This window comes from Rhinoraja longicauda, chromosome 2 (genome assembly GCF_053455715.1).
Source record: "Rhinoraja longicauda isolate Sanriku21f chromosome 2, sRhiLon1.1, whole genome shotgun sequence".
NCBI lineage: Eukaryota > Metazoa > Chordata > Chondrichthyes > Rajiformes > Arhynchobatidae > Rhinoraja > Rhinoraja longicauda.
In genome coordinates this window covers 96,028,493-96,048,191 of record NC_135954.1, presented here as the reverse complement: position 1 = coordinate 96,048,191, position 19,699 = coordinate 96,028,493, and the positions used below count along the sequence as shown (strand labels likewise).

General features: G+C 45.8%; 1 protein-coding gene across 5 annotated transcripts in view; it reads right to left on the bottom strand.

The window, feature by feature from the left end:
* The window catches only part of dpp6a (dipeptidyl-peptidase 6a), a 918,316-nt gene that overhangs the window by 103,413 nt on the left and 795,204 nt on the right, over positions 1-19,699 (bottom strand). For all 5 annotated transcript variants that reach the window (XM_078424689.1, XM_078424708.1, XM_078424702.1 and 2 more), the window contains exons 6-7: positions 18,234-18,286; positions 15,026-15,107 (exon numbers count right to left, since the gene is read on the bottom strand). In XM_078424689.1, the coding sequence (XP_078280815.1) occupies positions 15,026-15,107; positions 18,234-18,286 (135 nt within the window). The remainder of the gene's footprint in view (positions 1-15,025; positions 15,108-18,233; positions 18,287-19,699) is intronic.

The following is a 19,699-nucleotide window of genomic DNA, read 5'->3' as shown; positions in this document are numbered from 1 at the left end:
ACTGCGCACAGTACTCCAGGTGCGGTCTCACTAGGGCCCTGTACAACTGCAGAAGGAGGTGTGGGGGGAAGGAGGTCTGTTATCACAGTGAGGAGGTGCCTGAAGAAGAGTCATTGGATGTTTAGGTTAAATTTATGTAATTGTGGGTCTTGTTTGCTTTTTATTGTTATGACTGTATGGTAACCACATTTCGTTCAAATATTCTTTTTTTGAATGACAAATAAATTCAATTCAATTCAATTGGATTATTCCACTTTAAATTTTTTTAAATATTTTGATTACAATCTCAACTCTAGAATCCTGCCACTTTTCACCTCCTTCCTTATCAAGTATACCTCTGCTTTAAAATATTTAACAAAAATTTAAATATTGGACGGCACAGTGGTGCAGTGGTAGAGTTGCTGCCTTTAAGCGCCAGAGACCCAGGTTCGATCCTGACTACGGGTGCAGTCTGTACAGAGTTTGTACATTCTCCCTGTGATCACGTGTGTTATATCCGGGTGCTCCAGTTTCATCCCACACTCCAAAGACGTACAGATTTGTAGGTAAATTGGCTTCTGTAAAATTGTCCCTAGTGTGTCCCTAGTTGCTATTGAGGGCGTGCAGTGTAGGTTTACTAGGTTAATTCCCGGAATGGCGGGACTATCGTATGTTGAAAGTCTGGAGCGACTAGGCTTGTACACACTGGAATTTAGGATGAGAGGGGATCTTATCGAAACGTATAAGATTATTAAGGGGTTGGACACGTTAGAGGCAGGAAACATGTTCCCAATGTTGGGGGAGTCCAGAACCAGGGGCCACAGTTTAAGAATAAGGGGTAGGCCATTTAGAACGGAGATGAGGAAAAACCTTTTCAGTCAGAGTTGTGAATCTGTGGAATTCTCTGCCTCAGAAGGCAGTGGAGGCCAATTCTCTGAATGCATTCAAGAGAGAGCTAGATAGAGCTCTTAAGGATAGCCGAGTCAGGGGGTACGGGGAAAAGGCAGGAACGGGGTACTGATTGAGAATGATCAGCCATGATCACATTGAATGGCGGTGCTGGCTCGAAGGGCTGAATGGCCTACTCCTGCACCTATTGTCTATTGTGTAGGATAGAACTAATGTACTGGGATAGCTCGGTCTGGACTCAATAGGCCAAAGGGTCTGTTTCCACGCTGTATTTCTAAAACTAAAACTAAAACTTCCAGCAGCCTGGTCGTCTGAAGAAAGGTTCCAACCGATAATATCGTCTGACCACTTCCCCCCACAGATGCTGTCTGGTCTGTTGAGTTATTTCAGCACTTTCTTTTTTGACCATTTGAACAAAGACAGAGATGAGGAAGTTGCAGAACACTCTTGTCTCTGAATCTCCATGATCCCATGACTTCGTTTCAGCGGGAGTTGAAGTTTCAGGCTAGCTTGAAGAAGTATCTGCCAATCTACCATCAATACATTACCTTCAACACCAGAGGACCCAACATACTTGACCACTGCTAGACCACCATCGGGAATGCCTGTTCTATCTTCCTCCCACTCATTGGAACATCTGACTACCTGGGTGTGCTTCTTCTTCCTATATACCGACAGAGACTGAAGACTGCAACATTTTCGAAGAGGACTATGAAGTACTTGTCAGGGAGGGACAGACCAGGGTTTATGGAACACTTCGAATCGGTGAACTGGGCCATAGAATCACAGAGTCATACAGACAGAACCAGGCCATTTGGCCCAACTTGCCCATACCGACCAAGATACCGACCTTCAAGGGATACTCATTTGCTCCAAACTAAGTAGGTAATTATTTATGTTCATTTATTATCAACATTTTTGTGCCAGTTCAGTCAAATTTCTGCTCAGTTATTATCCATGCGATATAGATGGTGGGGGAATCACTGCTATACTTTAATAAAATCATTGTGTTATACAGCATGGAAACAGGCCCTTTGGCCCAACTTGCCCATACCAACCAACATGCCCCATCTACAATAGTCCAATGTGCCTTCTTCAGTCTGAAGAAGGGTCTCGACCCAAAACGTCACCCATTCCTTCTCTCCTGAGATGCTGCCTGACCTGCTGTTACTCCAGCATTTTGTGAATAAATACCTTCGATTTGTACCAGCATCTGCAGTTATTTTCCTACACTAACTTGCATCCGTGGAAGTTTCTTAAGCATATTCAGAGACATGCCAAATCTTTTTGAACCTCTAAGTAGAGGGCTGGTGCATCTTCTATGATTACATCTATGTGCTGGGCCCATGTTAATGCCCAGAGATTTGAAGCAGCTAATTCTCTTCATCACCGATTGACTCAATGAAAACAGGTGCACGGGGTCCTAACTTTCCCTTCGAGAAGTCAACAATTTGTTCCTTGGTTTTGTTCATGTTGAGCTAAAGACTAATTGAGTCATTGGCAAATTCAGAACTCTAGAATTTAACGGGGTATGTGCGAAACGAGGGCACATTGGACTAGTGTAGATGGGGCATGTTGGTCGGTATGGGCAAGTTGGGCCAAAGGGCCTGTTTCCATGCTGTATAACACAATGACTTTATTAAAGTATAGCAGTGATTCCCCCACCATCTATATCGCATGGATAATAACTGAGCAGAAATTTGACTGAACTGGCACAAAAATGTTGATAATAAATGAACAGCGGTTGCCATTTAAATAATTACCTACTGAGTTACTCCAGCATTTTGTGAATAAATACCTTCCACAGATGCAATGTAGAAAGTATCCCGACTGGTTGCATCTTGGCCTGGTATGGCAGTTTCAATGCAAAGTAATGTAAGAGGCTGCATAGAATGGTGGACTCAGCTCAGCTCTCCACTCCTTGAAAGTATCTACATGAGATGCTGCCTCGAAAATGCCGCATCGATCGTCAAGGATCTCCGCCATCTAGACTACACCCTCTTCTCACTGTTACCGTCAAGCAGGAGGTGCAGAAGCCTGAAGTACCACAACATCAGATCCAGGCACTGCTGCTTTCCTACAGTCATCAGGTTCTGGAAACAATCTGTACAATCTTAACGTAGAAACAAAGAACTGCAGATGCTGGTTTATACCAAAGATGAAGTGTTGTTTAGAAGATCGACACAAGGTGATGGAGTAACACAGCGGGTCCGGCAGCATCTCTGGAGGAAAAGGATACATGACGTTTCGGTTCGGGACCCCTCTTCAGGGTTTGAAAAAGGGTCCCGACTCCAAATGTCATCTCTCCTTTCCTCCTGAGATGTTGCCTGACCTGCTGAGTTACTCAATCACTTTTTGTTTATCGTCTGCACAACCCTAATCCTACCTCAGCAATGGAACACTACAGATCACTCCTCACACTAGCAGGGATATGTTTCTAATTGCGTATCTTTGCAATGATGTCTTATTTTTCTGCACAATCTTTCCTTTTTACCGTCTTGTAGAATCTATGTGTAATGTATGTCTAATTTATGTTTTTGTATGTTGTTTGAGTATATGTGTCTGTGATGTTGTTACCTCACTGTACTTGTGCACATGACAATAAACCCGACAATATTCAGTACTCTGGCCTTGAATCATCTTTGCCTTCATCTTCACGATTTTCACGAGACTTGATGGGCCGAATGGCCAAATTCTGCACCGATAACTTGTGAACATGACTCATTCACCAATAACCTGCACATCAATGTCCTGTTTGGCTTTTGTCAGGAATACTGGGCTTCAGATCTCGTCTTAGCCTTGGTCCAAACGTGGACATGAGTTTAATAGATGCTGTCCAGGTGTGTTTATGTGCATAACTGCGGTGCATTTTGGTCCAAACATGGACATGAGTTTAATAGATGCTGTCCAGATGTGTTTATGTGCATAACTGCGGTGCATTTTGTGATGAAAGGAACAATTGGATGTGGTGAAAGGAACAATGTGTTGGATGTGCTTCCCATCATGGACAGAGAGTTGAATTCCAGAGGTGAGGGGAGAGTGACTGCCCTTGATATTTAGACAGCGTTTGATTTTCTGTTTCTGCTTCTGTTCATTTTCCCCTGGAATGCATCTACATTCTTCTTCTCCATTCCTCCTGCCGGTGGGGCTTCCACATTCGAAACACTGTCTGAATAAAGGGTTTGAGTTGACTTGCATCGTTGGCGATGTCAGGTATGTCAGGTGTAAGCCGAGTGCTGTAGGCTTGATGATAGGTGGGAGTTTGTTTATGTATAATGGTAGTGGAAAAATTAGATATAATGCATCAGTAGCTAGCAAAGCAGAGAATGCAAAGAGGGTAAAAGGTTGTAGACAGAGGTCTGGATGGATCAGAAACATCAAAAACAGGAAAGAAGTTCCACAGGCAAGGGTGGGTACTCTTGACCAAGGAAAAGAGCACAGAGGCAAAGGGTGCAAAGGAGAACATCACATCATCAGGCTGAGGACATTGGAGTTTGGAGAGTTTAGTTTAGAGATACAGCATAGAAACAGACCCTTTGGCACACTGTGTCCGTGCTGACCAGCACTCACCCATACATTAGTTCTATCCTACATAATATGGACAATTTACAGAAGCTTATTAACCTACAAACCTATACGTCTTAGGAATGTGGGAGGAAACTGGAGCACCCGGAAGAAACCCACGAGGTCACGGTGATAAAATACAAACTCCGTACAGACAGCACCCGTGGTCAGGATCGAACCCGGGTCTCCGGCGCTGTGAGGCAGCGACTCTGCCGCTGCGCCACCGTGCTGCGTGGACGGATGAAAGTAAGGGCTCTGTTGAGGACAGATTGCTCAAGGTTAAAGAGAGAAAGATCAGAAGAGTCATTGAAAACCTGGCAAGGGATAAGACTGGGGTAGATAGAGGGGTGAGTGGAAAGAGAGGAAGTGAGAATTGATGGGGAGTTTGCATTTTACCTAAGACCGATTTGGTTCACTTAAATAGAATAAAGGAGAAATCAATTTATAGCATCATAGAACTGGCTGATGCAAAATAACTAAGTAAGCAGCTTAACAGATATTGATAGCATTAAGAGCATCGGAGAAATAATGGAATGGAATGACTCCATTATGTCTGATCCTGTTGCAGACTGTGAATAATCTATTCTATCGTGGGCACTATCCAATTCATTTAATCGTCTGAGAGAGAAAAAAAATTCTTTACAATCTCTATCATGCCGTCCCGCATCATTCAACCACACGGTTGGTTTTCACAAATTGCTTTTCCATGGCTCCTGTAAACCTGCTGGCTTTATTCAGTATGAAGGAACTGCAGATGCTGGTTTAAACCAAAGATAGACACAAAATGCTGGAGTAACTCAGCGGGGCAGGCAACTTCTCTGGAGAGAAGGAATGGGTGACGTTTCGGGTTGAGACCCTTCTTCAGACTGACGTCAGGGGGGAAGGGAGATAGATAGATAAGGAAGTACGAATGTGTGAGAACAGCTACATTTTATTGTGTGACGTCATTTTATCTCTAGTTTGCTTTGTTGTTACCTGCCCCCAGCGAACAATTCTACATTTTCCTTGATCTCCATTCTCTTTGCTCTGTTTTCACAGCTTCACACTTCCTTGTCTATTTATATCTCTCGCCCCTCGACGTCAGTCAGAAGGGTCTGGACCCGAAACGTCACCCATTCCTTCTCTCCAGAGATGCTGCCTGTCCCGCTGAGTTACTCCAGCATTTTGTGTCTATCTTTGGCTTTATTCAGTACTCTGGCCTTGAATCATCTTTGCGTTCATCTTCACGATTTTCATGAGACTTGATGGGCCGGACGGCCAAATTCTGCACCTAGAACTTGTGAACATGACTCATTCACCAATAACCTGCTCATCAATGTCCTGTTTGGCTTTTGTCAGGAATACTGGGCTTCAGATCTCGTCATAGCCTTGGTCCAAACGTGGACATGAGTTTAATAGATGCTGTCCAGGTGTGTTTATGTGCTCGTCAGCCTGGGAAGGCAGTCCATCTAGGAGAGGGAGAACTCTGATCTAAAACCTCCATTGCCTGGTGGCCATATCCAGTCATGGAAAAGGCTCCAGGAGTAAACCTCAAGAAAAATCCGGAGTTGGAGTCCCGAAGGCATTTCGTCGTTGTCTACAACCTCGTTCTGGCAGCTCCTGCGAAGGCGCTGGTGCCAAACCGTAACGGCCCTGCTGTCCTTTGGATCGATCAGCGATGTGGAGAGGGGGGACATGCTGCATGGGCAACAGCCTGTCCTTCATATGACATCGCCCAGGCTTGCATCCGACCACACATCGATGCTGCTCTAGCCATGACCGAGGGGGGCCTGAGAAGTTATATATTTATTTATATATATATATATATATATATATATATATATATATATATATATATATATATATATATATATATATATATATATACCAGGTCATTGGCGCTGTGAGGCAACAACTTTACCAGCTGTGCCATTTTGAGGAACTTCTTCAGAAAACTTGATTAGATTTAATGGCAACTATTTCATAATTATGACCTCTTGATTTTGATCTCACCTGCTAAACGTCTTTGCTAACCCCCTGTGATCAGGTCCTTTTTGTGTTTGCTTTTCAGGCCTAAAGACTTCCCATATGTCGATGTTTTCTGACAATGCACGTCATCCATCTGTTTCCGTGGACTTGCTGCACAGGGCGCCGCGGCCGACGGAGAAGCCAGCGCCGACCGAGTGGTCGAAGTCCCGGTGGTCGGGGTCGGGCCGTATCGGGCCCTCGAGGACACGGTCGGGGCATGGTTTTGAACGAAGCCGGACGGAGGTGGGAGCCTCAGGGTCGAGGTCGGCCAAGGTGGACGGGCTGCGTCGCAGAGAACAAAGGGGACCGTGGGGGGGGGTCACCTAGAACAAAGGGGACCGTGGGGGGGGGGTCACCTAGAACAAAGGGGGACCGTGGTGGTGGGGGGGGGGGTCACCTAGACCAAAGGGGACCGTAGGGGGGGGGGTCACCTAGAACAAAGGGGACCGTGGGGGGAGGGGGTCACCTAGAACAAAGGGGACCGTGGGGGGGGGGGGGGTCACCTAGAACAAAGGGGGACCGTGGTGGTGGGGGGGGGGGTCACCTAGACCAAAGGGGACCGTGGGGGGGGGTCACCTAGAACAAAGGGGACCGTGGGGGGGGGGGGGGGTCACCTAGACCAAAGGGGGACCTGGCATGTGGGTGTAACTTTGCCGGCACCTTTGTGGCGACTCTTCTGCGTGCTGTGTATGCAAAAACAAAGAATCTCACTGCACCTAGCCAGGTACAGGTGACAATAAAGTATCATCATCATCATAATTTATTTTCCTTGAGGGCTTCTGTTTTTTTCCTTGTAAAATAACAGACACATGCGGTAGAAACTGTGGTGCGTACGTTACAAACCCCAGTGCTCAAAAAAGGATTAAACAGGTTTTAACTGATGCATCTGTCTGAGCTTCAGTGAACGTTTCAGCACGGAGCAACTCATAATTCAACACAGCACCTGCTAGTAGCTCCCATCATTAATCTTCTCACCCAAGGCAATGTACTTCAGTGGTTGGACACCCTCCAGGGATTCACATTCACACTTGCATTGACACTTCATTTTTTTGCAACACCTTGCAGATGTTATCTGTGCAGTCACATGCCACATTGATCGAAGAGGTTCCAGAACAGAACTCTGTCTGCAGAAGACTAGGACACCATTTTTAGTGTTGGACCATACCCATTGTTAACTGTATGAAACTACTCTTGAGATGTTAATAATCAAAATGGATAAATATTCAACACTTTGTAACAGGTATTGCCAGAGCCATGTGAGCAAACCTCAGAGCAAAAAAACATGTGTTATGGTTTATATGAACTTGGGACATCAAACAATATATCACCGCATCGCATCGCATCAGCGGTTCCTCACTCCCCTCCATTGAGTCTATCCAGAGTAGGCGATGTCTGCGAAGGGCGCGCTGCATCGTCAAGGACAGCTCTCACCCCAACCACAGATTGTTTACCCTCCTCCCATCTGGGAGGCGCTACAGGTCTCTCCGTTCCCGGACCTGCAGGTTCAGGAACAGCTTCTTTCCTGCGGTCGTTACCTTACTTAACTCTGTGCTTCGGTGATTGCTGCCACCCCCCTCGGGCACTCCTCCCATCAGTGACTGATCTCGCTCACCGGAACTTCCACTACCGCTACTGTGCATATATGTGAAGGATGAGGGGGGATCTTATTGAAACATATAAGATAATTAGGGGATTGGACACATTAGAGGCAGGAAACATGTTCCCAATGTTGGGGGAGTCCAGAACAAGGGGCCACAGTTTAAGAATAAGGGGTAGGCCATTTAGAACGGAGATGAGGAAGAACTTTTTCAATCAGAGAGTGGTGAAGGTGTGGAATTCTCTGCCTCAGAAGGCAGTGGAGGCCAGTTCGTTGGATGCTTTCAAGAGAGAGCTGGATAGAGCTCTTAAGGATAGCGGAGTGAGGGGGTATGGGGAGAAGGCAGGAACGGGGTACTGATTGAGAGTGATCAGCCATGATCGCAATGAATGGCGGTGCTGGCTCGAAGGGCTGAATGGCCTACTCCTGCACCTATTGTCTATTGTCTATTGTCTATTATATGTTTTACTATTCCATCACATGCACTCTGGTTAAGATGCTAACTGCATTTCGTTGTCTCTGTACTTGTACACTGCACAATGACAATAAAGTTTGTATTGTATTGTATATCAGAGGGCCATTCTGTGTTTAATATAATTGCTCCCTAAACTGCTTGCAGTGATCCGTTGCAATATATATGTTAGATAGGTGACGTGCGTGTGTGTGTTAATATATATATATATATATATATATATATATATATATATATATATATATATATATATATATATATGAAGAAGGATCCTGACCCAAAACCTCACCTATATGTGTGTGTGTGTGTGTTAGTCTGAAGAAGGATATATAAATAAATAAATATATAAATATAAAAACTTCTATTTATTTATATGTGTGTGTGTGTGTGTGTGTGTGTGTATATGATGTTCAGTGCAAGACTGGATGATGGATGGTCACCATCGTGGTCATACACATATTTATGTGTGTGCATATACCGAAAACCGGAGCAGCCGGAGTTGGTGAGAACATTTTTCAAGAGTACTAACTAAATCTAAAAATAAATCATTTTTTAAATGATTGAGACCTACCTTTTCAGTTGATGCAATTGTGCTGTAAAGACTTTGGTTGGGATTCTGGCAGAGTAAGCCTATCAAACTGATCAACACAAAGGCTTGCCTTCCTTACAGAGGCTCTCCTACAAACATCACACAAAATGTGGATGGATCAATATCTGAGAAGTTACTGTTTAGTTTTTTTGTTGCGCGCTATCCAGTCAGTGAAAAGACTATACATGATTACAACCCAGCCGACCACAATGTATAGATGCAGGATAAAGGATGTTTCCACTAGTGGGAGAGTCTAGGGCCTCACAATAAAAGGATGTACTTTTGAAAGGAGATGAGGAGGAATTTTAGTCAGAGTGTGGTGAATCTGCAAAACATACTTGGCTAATAAAAGTATGATTATGATTATCTGTGGAATTCATTGCCACAGACGGCTGTAGAGGCCAAGTCAATTGATACTTTTAAGGTGGAGATTGATAGGTTCTTGATTAGTAAGGATGTCAAGGGTTATGGGGAGAATGCAGGAGAATGGGGTTGAGAGGGAAAGATAGATCGGCCACGATTGAATGGCAGAGTAGACGATGGGCTGAATGGCCTAACTCTGCTCTTACAACTTATGAAATTAAGAATAAAGTTAAGTGTAAGATAAAGTCCAGAAAAGTTTGATTAAAGATAGTCTGAAGGTCTCCAATGAGGTAGATGGTAGGTCCTCCAATGAGGACTGCTCTCTAGTTGGTGATAGATGGGGTCAATTGTCTGATAACAGCTGGGAAGAAACTGTTTCTGAATTTGGAGGTGTGTATTTTCACACTTCTGTGCCTCTTGCCTGATGGGAGAGGGGAGAAGAGGGAGTGACCGGGGTGAGATAATCATCCTTGATTATGCTGGTGGCCTTGCCGAGGCAGCGTGAAGTGTAGACAGAGCCAATGGAAGGGAGGTTGCGAGATGGTCTGGGCTGTGTCCACAACTCTCTGCTGAATCCAACAAAAGTAATTAATAGCCTGACTTTGAGCGGAGAGGCTAATATAGTGCAGTAGGCCGGTTTTGTGGAAGAATGGGACTTCCACGCATGCTGCCATTAAATAGCCCTTTTGGTGGATTCCTGCCTAGATAGAGCTCTTAAGGATAGCGGAGTCAGGGGGTATGGGGAGAAGGCAGGAACGGGGTACTGATTGAGAATGATCAGCCATGATCACATTGAATGGCAGTGCTGGCTCGAAGGGCCGAATGGCCTCCTTCTGCACCTATTGTCTATTGTTTATAAAGCATAGCCCTTGTAGGTTTGTCTGAAGATTGAACGCAAAAGGCCCTAACACAAGGCCACTGCACGGGATACTCAGAGTAAAGAGGGATGGTGAAGATCATTTGGAGTGGGCGGGGGGGGGGGGGGGGGGGGGTGGGGGGGGGTGGGGTTACAAATGAAAGCTGATGGAATTTGATGGTTATATAGGGTGGCATAAATACAACTATGTTGTCAGCAGTAAATTTGAGTGCAGTATTCGAAAAACACGAAATTGAAAAGTCAGTTTTGGTATTAAATGAACAAGTGCGCTGTGTAAAAAACGCATCAACCACAGACACGTAAAACATGAGATGCCAGTTATCCTATTTGCAAATCAACATGGTGCAGTAAAAGTGCTTTACAGGTACTTCCAGCTGACATAGGTAGTGATTATGTTCCATTCAACAAGGTCGTCTGTATATAATTGTTGCCTGACATTGTGGGTGACAGTGGCATGGAGATGCCCAATGGAGGAGCTTCATGACCAACGCCAGAGAGAGAAGCAGATGCCACAGGGAAGAAGGTGCGGCACAATGGCACAGTGGTAGAGTTGCTGCCTTGTAGCGTCAGAGACCCGGGTTCGTGCCTGGCTACGGGTGCTGTCTGTAAGGCGTTTGTACGTTCTCCCTGTGACCGCGTGGGTTTTCTCCGGGAGTCCCTGTTTCCTCCCACATTTCCACAAAGTACAGGTTTGTAGGTTAATTGGCGTTGATAAAAATTGTACATTGTCCCTAGTGTGTGTAGGACAGAGCTAGTGTACAGGGTCGGAGTGGACTCGGTGGGCTGAAGGGCCTGTTTCCACATTGTAACTCTAATGTCTGAAGTCTTAATGGAAGGAACCAATTGCGATGATGCCACCACATTCTTTGGACGTTCTTTTAGGAAGGAGATAAGACAAATTTTCTTTAGTCAAAAGGTGGTGAATCTATGGAATTCATTGCCACAGATGACTGTAGAGGCCAAGTCAGTGGATATTTTTAATGCAGATTCATAGATTTTTGATTTGTACAGGTGTCAGAGGTTATGGGGAGAAGGCAGGAGAATGGGATTAGGAGGGAGAGATAGATCAGCCATGATTGAATGGCGGACTAGACTTAATTTTCCTCCTAACATTTATAAACTTATGAATTTGAATTTCACTGTACCTTAGTTGGTACATGTGACAATAAACTGACCTTGAAACCTTATGACTGAAAGAAGGGTCTCAACTCGAAACATCGCCTATCTGTTTTGACCTTATGACCTTATGACCACCTGGCCTTGCAAATTCAGTACAGTGCTGCCTTCAAAATGGTGGTGTTGATGCGTCACTTTGCAAAAGCTCTGAGGTGCCTCTGGATAAGGAGTTGTCTGAGTGGTGTTGGAGAAACAACTCCAGGATTTAGATCCAGTGACAATGAAGGCCCATTGTTGCACTTCCAGGTCAAGATGGAGCATGACTTTAAGAAACAATGAATGGCAGATGTTGGTTTACAAAAACTGAGACAGAATGCTGGAGAAACTCAACGGGTCAGGCAGCATCTCTGGAGAGCATGGATTGGTGACGTTTGGGGTTGGGATCCTTGATTCAGTAACTAATGAACTTAATTAACTAATCCTCCTTGATTAGGAAGGGTGTTGGAGGTTATGGGAAGAAGGCTGGAGAATGGGGTTGAGAGGGAAAGATAGAATGGCGGAGAATTTCTGATGGGCTGAATGGCCTAATTCTGCTTCTTGAACTTATGAACTTCTTCAGATTCAGTGGGGAGCATTCAAATGGTCCTGGTTTACGATGTGCCTGAAACCCTTGTTATTTTGATGGCAGAGCTCATTGGTTTAGCCCTGTGACTCTATGACTCTATTACACATGATCTAGCTGTGACTCCATGACTCTACAGCAATAGCTGAAGATTCCTTAGCGAGTTGTAATCGTGTAACTTGCATGAGTTTCGGGCAGTTCATAGCAGAATAAACATTGATTTATGTTCTAATAATCCCTGGGGAAGAGTTAAGATTGTGACTACAGTATAAATGTGACTGTTTCCCATTATTCATTGAACAATTATGGTTCAACGACTCGTGCTGGCTTTTTGTTGACAGATTCCACAGGCATGTTTACTCAAACATCTCCCAAAATCACTACAGGGCATGTTTTATTACCAGGAAGCTAAAAGACTGGCGTAAAGATTCTTCAATCTCAGCTCCCTTGCTTTAAGTTTGCAGTGCATTTTGGCTTGCACGTGCAAAGTGGAAACCCATCATTTAAAGCGTCCAGGATGTTGGTTGTATGTTGGCCGGGGCTGAAGCAGCTAGAGTAGACAGTAAAGGAAGCACCGTGCCATAGCTGGTAGAGCTGCTAGTTTACAGTACAGCGACGGCACAATGGTGCAGCGGTAGAGTTGCTGCCTTACAGTGCTTGCAGCGCCATAGACCCGGGTTAGATCCCGACTACGGGTGCTGTCCGTCGGAGTTCGTACGTTTTCCTCGTGATCGCGCGTTTTTTCTCCGAGATCTTCGGTTTCTCCCACACTCCAAAGACGTAAAGGTTTGTAGGTGAATTGGCTTGGTAAATGTAAATTGTCCCTAGTGTGTGTAGGATAGTGTTAATGATGCGGGGATTGCTGGTCGGTGCGGACTAGGTTGACCGAAGGGCCTGGTTCCGTGCAATATCTCTAAACTAAACTAAACTAATCTAAGATGTGCGTTCAATCCTCGGGTGTTCTCCGTATAGAGCTCGCACGTTGTCATTGTGTCATTGGTTGACAGACAGAAAGCAAAGAGTGGGGATAAATGGGTCCCTTTCAGAATGGCAGGCAGTGACTAGTGGGGTACCGCAAGGCTCGGTGCTGGGACCGCAGCTATTTACAATATATATTAATGACCTGGATGAAGGGATTAAAAGTACCATTAGCAAATTTGCAGATGATACAAAGCTGGGTGGTAGTGTGAGCTGTGAGGAAGATGCTATGAGGTTGCAGGGTGACTTGGACAGGTTGTGTGAGTGGGCGGATGCATAGCAGATGCAGTTTAATGTGGATAAGTGTGAGGTTATCCACTTTGGTGGTAAGAATAGGAAGGCAGAGTATTATCTGAATGATGTCAAGTCAGGAAAAGGGACGTACAACGAGATCTGGGTGTCCTAGTGCATCAGTCACTGAAAGGAAGCATGCAGGTACAGCAGGCAGTGAAGAAAGCCAATGGAATGTTGGCCTTCATAACAAGAGGAGTTGAGTATAGGAGCAAAGAGGTCCTTCTGCAGTTGTACAGGGCCCTAGTGAGACCTCACCTGGAGTACTGTGTGCAGTTTTGGTCTCCAAATTTGAGGAAGGATATTCTTGCTATTGAGGGCTTGCAGCGTAGGTTTACTAGGTTAATTCCCGGAATGGCGGGACTGTCATATGTTGAAAGACTGGAGCGACTAGGCTTGTATACACTGGAATTTAGAAGGATGAGAGGAGATCTTATCGAAATGTATAAGATTATTAAGGGGTTGGACACGTTAGAGGCAGGAAACATGTTCCCAATGTTGTGGGAGTCCAGAATAAGGGGCCACAGTTTAATAATAAGGGATAGGCCATTTAGAACTGAGATGAGGAAAAACGTTTTCAGTCAGAGAGTTGTGAATTTGTGGAATTCTCTACCTCAGAAGGCAGTGGAGGCCAATTCTCTGAATGCATTCAAGAGAGAGCTGGATAGAGTCTTAAGGATAGCGGAGTCAGGGGGTATGGGGAGAGTGCAGGAACGGGGTACTGATTGAGAATGATCAGCCATGATCACATTGAATGGCGGTGCTGGCTCGAAGGGCCGAATGCTCTTCCTGCACCTATTGTCTATTGTCTATTGCCTATTGACCACGTGGGTTTCCTCCAGCTACAACGGTTCCCTTCTACATCCCAAATCCGTACCTGTTTGTGGGTTTGATCTAGCTGCAGTAACTGGCCCTTGTTATGTAGGGAGTGCAGTGCTGCATCCCAGGAGAGGTACAAGATTAGTGTCTGCATCAGTACACAAATGTTGCATCTCTAAGCTAAACTGAACTAAACACTCGAAGAGTCCCAACCCAAAACATCACCTCTCCATGTTCTCCAGGGATGCTGCCTGACCTATTGAGTTACTCCAATACTTTGTGTCTTTTTTTTCTCGAAGGAAATAATTTCACCCAGTTGACACAAAATGGTGGAGTAACTCAGCAGGACAGGCAGCATCTCTGGAGAGAAGGAATGGGTGACGTTTCGGGTTTTTAGATTTAGATTTAGAGATACAGCGCGGAAACAGGCCCTTCGGCCCACCGGGTCCGCGCCGCCCAGCGATCCCCGCACATTAACACTATCCTACACACACTAGCGACAATTTTTACACTTGCCCAGCCAATTAACCTACATACCTGTACGTCTTTGGAGAGTGGGAGGAAACCGAAGATCTCGGAAAAAACCCACGCAGGTCACAGGGAGAACGTACAAACTACGTACAGACAGCGCCCGTAGTCAGGATCGAACCTGAGTCTCCGGCGCTGCATTCGCTGTAAGGCAGCAACTGTACCGCTGCGCCACCGTGCCACCGGTTGAGGCCCTTCTTCCGACTACACATTCCGGCCAGTTAACCTTAGTCCTAATCTCTCACACCTTAATGACATTTCCCCTCAGCATTAGTACGGAGGAGCAAAAGCTTGAATGGAACGTTCAGACTCACCAGTTGTTGACCTTGGATGCCCCAGCCTGCATATTGCAAGCGTGCATTCTTCACCTCCGGTGGGTTCAAGGCGAGATGCTCCCTATGCCGAGAAATAAAGACGTCAGAAGATTCAAGTAACTCCCACCATGCAGTTCAGTCCCCTCAGAGTGAGTCATGCACAGGAAACAGGCCCTTCAGCCCATCAGCTTATGCCAACCATTAACCATTCATTTATATTTCTTCCTCCCTGACGCCATTTTACTTTCACATGCCCAACATTTTGTTCCGCCTTACACCTGCAGTAGTCATCCCCTCTTCTACCCGCTCCCATCGGGCAAGAGGTGCAGAAGTTTGAAAACGGATACCTCCAGATTCAGGGACAGTTTCGACTCAGCTGTTATCGGCAACCGAACCATCCTCCAATCAGTTGGAGTACAGTCCTGACCTCCCAGTCCTGACCTCCCAACTACCTCAGTGGAGACATTTGAAGTAACTTTAATCTGACGTGGTCAGAGAGAGAAAGTGCAAACTCCGCACAGACAGCAGCCGAGGTCAGAATTCAAACCAAGACATTGGAACTGTGAGGCAACAGATCTACCAGCTGTACTGTTGTGCTATTTGTCTGAGCCATTGGCAATAAGATCGCACGTTGCACTTGTTTCCAGGCACGCATGCAGACTTGAAGACTATCTTGTACCAGTTTTATTCATCTTTGGCTCTGTACAGGGGAGGTCCTGTCTGACAAATTTGATTGAGCTTTTTGAGGAGGTGGTGAAGATGGTTGATGAGGCGGAGGGTAAAGTAAAGGTGAGTTCTACTGCAGGTCTGGGAGAGTGAGTGAGGCCCAGAGCAATGGGAGGGACAAAGCGAGGCCCAGCCGGTGCTGTAGAGAGTGTAGATCGCAAGGCACGGACGGAGAACAGTCCTGAGAAGCGGTGGATAGTGTGTAGGTACCTGAGAACCTTGTAGGGCCAAAACTGGGAATATATTCACCAGAAGAAACCTAAAAGGTTTATTGGCACATTGGCCTTCATCAGGCAGAGTATAGAAATTGGAAGGTCATGTTGCAATTATATAAGACATCAGTGAGGGTCCATTTAGAGCATTGTCTTCAGTTCTGGGCTTCTCCATCATGGTCTGGTTTGGCTCATGACATCTGGAGGCTGCAACGGATCGTTCGATCAGCTGAGAAGGTCGTTGGCCCCATCGACGAGCTATACACTGCAAGGGCCAGGAAGCGAGCGGGTAAGATGAACTCTGACCCCTCTCACCCTGGCCACAAACTCTTTGAAGCACTTCCCTCTGGAAGGCAACTCCGGACTGTCAAAGCCAGACATAAAAACAGCTTTTTTTCCACGAGCAATAGCTCTATTCAACAGCCAAAAGTCTGTAGCCTCCTTTCACTCTGGTATTTTATTTCATTCTTCACATGTTTAAATTATAATGTTTTATTCTTAATTGTTTACTGTACATCGTGTTGTTACTTGCGAGTAACTACTTTTCATCACCACCAGGTGGAAGACCTTTCTCATCTTTGCCGTCTCAAAAGCACGCCTCATTCTATCTGCTTTCAAATGGCACCAGTGAGAAGCTGAGGACAAAGAGATGAAGAGTATCGCCATGTGGATGAGGAATTGGAGCCACCCCAAAACACCCTGGAGTGTCTTTAATGACCAGCAAAGCTGGGGGTGGGGCAACCCTGGCTCCTGGCATTCAGACAGAAGTTTAAAAAAAAATTACTAACAATGAAGCAAAGAATTGGAAGAAAACATCCAAATAAAATAATGAAAAAGGATACAAAGTGATTGCACACACTTAACTCAGCGGGTCAAGCAGCATCTCTGGAGAACATGGATTGGTGATGTTTCGGGCTGGTGCCATTCTTTAGACTGGGGGGTTGGAGGAGAAAGCTGGAAGGGTGGAGGGGTAGGGCAAAGCGTGGCAGGTAATAGGCAAACACAGGCAAGGGGGGTTCCGATGGGCAGATAGTTGGACAAAGGCCAGAGATGAACAAACCCCGAAGGTGTGAAACAAAAGGATTGAAGGGTTGCGAATTGTGAAGTCAGAGGAAGGAATGTGGAGGGGAACCGAGGTGGAGGGTGCGGAATGTATGTACACCTAAAGGCACATAAAAACATGGAGAAGTATTAAAAGGTAAAACAAAGTACTTTTGAATAGGTTAAGGGTGGTAGAGTGGTGCAGCGGTAGAGCTGCTGCCTCATGGCAACAGAGACCCAGGTTTGATCATGAGCTCGGGTGCTGTCTGTGTAAAGTTTGTACGTTCTCCGTGTGAATGGGTGGATTTTTTCTAGGTGCTCCGGTTTACTCCCACATCCCAAAGAGTGCAAGTTTGTAGGTTAATTGGCCTTTGCAAATTGTCCCGAGCCTGTAGGACAGGTCTAGCGAATGGGTGATAGATGGTCAGCATAGGCCGATGTGCCTGTTTCCTCGCTGTATCTCTAAACTAAACTAAACTGAATATAGAACAGTACAGCTCAGGAACAGGCCCATCGGCCCACAATGTCTGTGCCGAACATGATGCCAATTCTTATCTCATAATCCATATACAGACTCTCACCGACTTAGAGGGATACAGGGCCAAATGCGGGCAGATGGGACTTGTGTAGATGGGGCATGTTGGTCAGCATGGGCAAGCTGGGTTGAAGGGCCTGTTTCCCCTGACTCTCAAGAGCGGTCTCGACCCGAAACGTCACCTATTCCTTTACTCCAGAGATGCTGCCTGACCTGCTAAACTACTCCAGCTTTGTATCTATCTTTAATAGGAAGACTAAGGTGGGGGAGGGTTAAGAGAGGCTGGGTTTTTTTGGGGGGAAGAGATGGAGTTAATCGAAATGAGAGAAATCAACGTTCATGCCGCTGGGTTGTAAGCTGCCCAAGCGAAATAGGAGGTGTTGTTCCTCCAATTTGCTTGTGGAGATTACATTATAACCAAGTCAAGATGGGAGGTCAGGTCTGCTCTGTAGTTGGTGAGAGGAAGATGGTTCCGTTTCCATGAGGACAGCTGGGAATATTATTGCCTTGGCCATGCTGTAATGCCACTGGGAGCTCCGTGAATGAGCATTGTCACCCAGTGGCACCTAACCATGACTTAGCTGACCCTCGGGCCATGAGGAAGTAGCTCGGAGATGAGACAACACAACCACAGGCCCTGCCCAACTCAGCCATCTACACGGTCAGACATTTATCAGTGGGGAGGTCCACTTACCATGTGTGCAGGTTACACAGGGTGTAGTGAGCTGTGAAGGAATGGCGGTGAGTCTGCAAAACAAAACATAGAGGCATGGTCAATGTATTTGGTGTCCGACAATTCACGGCTGCTATCTGCACGGATTAACAGCCGCCACAGACAATAAAAGAGAGGGGTTTTTAGTTTTAGAGATACAGCGCAGAAAGAGGCCTTTCAGCCCACCGAGTCCGTGCCGACCAGTGATCATGCCATACTTTAGTCCTATCCCACACACCAGGGACAATTTACAGAAGCCAATTAACATATAAATGTACAGATAAAGTCTGGCACGTGGGAAGAAACTGGAGCACCTGAAGAAAACACACTCGGTCACAGGGAGAATATACAAATTCCGTACAGACAGACCCGAGGTCAGGATCGAACCCGGGTATCTGGTGCTGTAAGGTAGCAATTCTACCGCTGTGCCAATCTGCTTCCCCAAATTATCATCATATGTACCAAGATACAGTAAAAACACTATGCATGCTATTAAGTCAAATCATACTAATATAAGTACAATCAACCCGACACAAGTGGAGTAGGTAGTGCAAAGAAAAAATATCAGAGTGCTGAATATAGTGTGTCAGTATTGTAATGTTACAGGTGCAGAGAAAATGTAGTTAAGAAAATGCAAGGTCTGCAATGGGTAGGTTGGAAGATAGTTTTTGGAGGACCACCTACTTGTCTGATACATTGAATACAGGACCTCCTCCAGGGAAGCCAGAGTCAGAAGAAGAATCCCGAGCCAAAACGTCACCGATCGATGTTCTCCAGAGATGCTGTCTGGCCATCTGAGCTCCTCCAGCACTTTGTGGCTTTTAAAAATCCTTGTCTCCTAGTTGTTCACATCTCTGCTCAATGAGATGCATCCTTCCTGTTCACCCTGTCCAGCCCCCACCCATGACTTTATACGCCCAAATTAGATTTACTCCTTCTATAAGCAACCAAATCTAGACAATCTCTCCCGGTACCTCTGATCCCTGGCAACGTTGTCGTAAATTTCCTCTGCCTCCACTTTAGTTTTAGTTTTATTTAGTCTTACTTTTAGAGATACAGTGTGGAAACAGGTCCTTCAGCCCACCAAGATCACGCTGCCCAGCAATCACCGCGGCACGGTGGCGCAGCGGTAGAGTTGCTGCCTTACAGCGAATGCAGTGCCGGAGACTCAGGTTCGATCCTGACTACGGGCGCCGTCTGTACGGAGTTTGTACGTTCTCCCCGTGACCCGCGTGGGTTTTCTCCGAGATTTTCGGTTTCCTCCCACACTCAAAAGACGTACAGGTATGTAGGTTAATTGGCTGGGCAAATGTTAAAAAATAAAAATTGTTCCTAGTGCGTGTAAGATAGTGTTAATGTGCGAGGATCGCTGGGCGGCGCGGACCCAGTGGGCCGAAGGGCCTGTTTCCGCGCTGTATCTCTAAATCTAAAAAAAATCTAAAAACCCA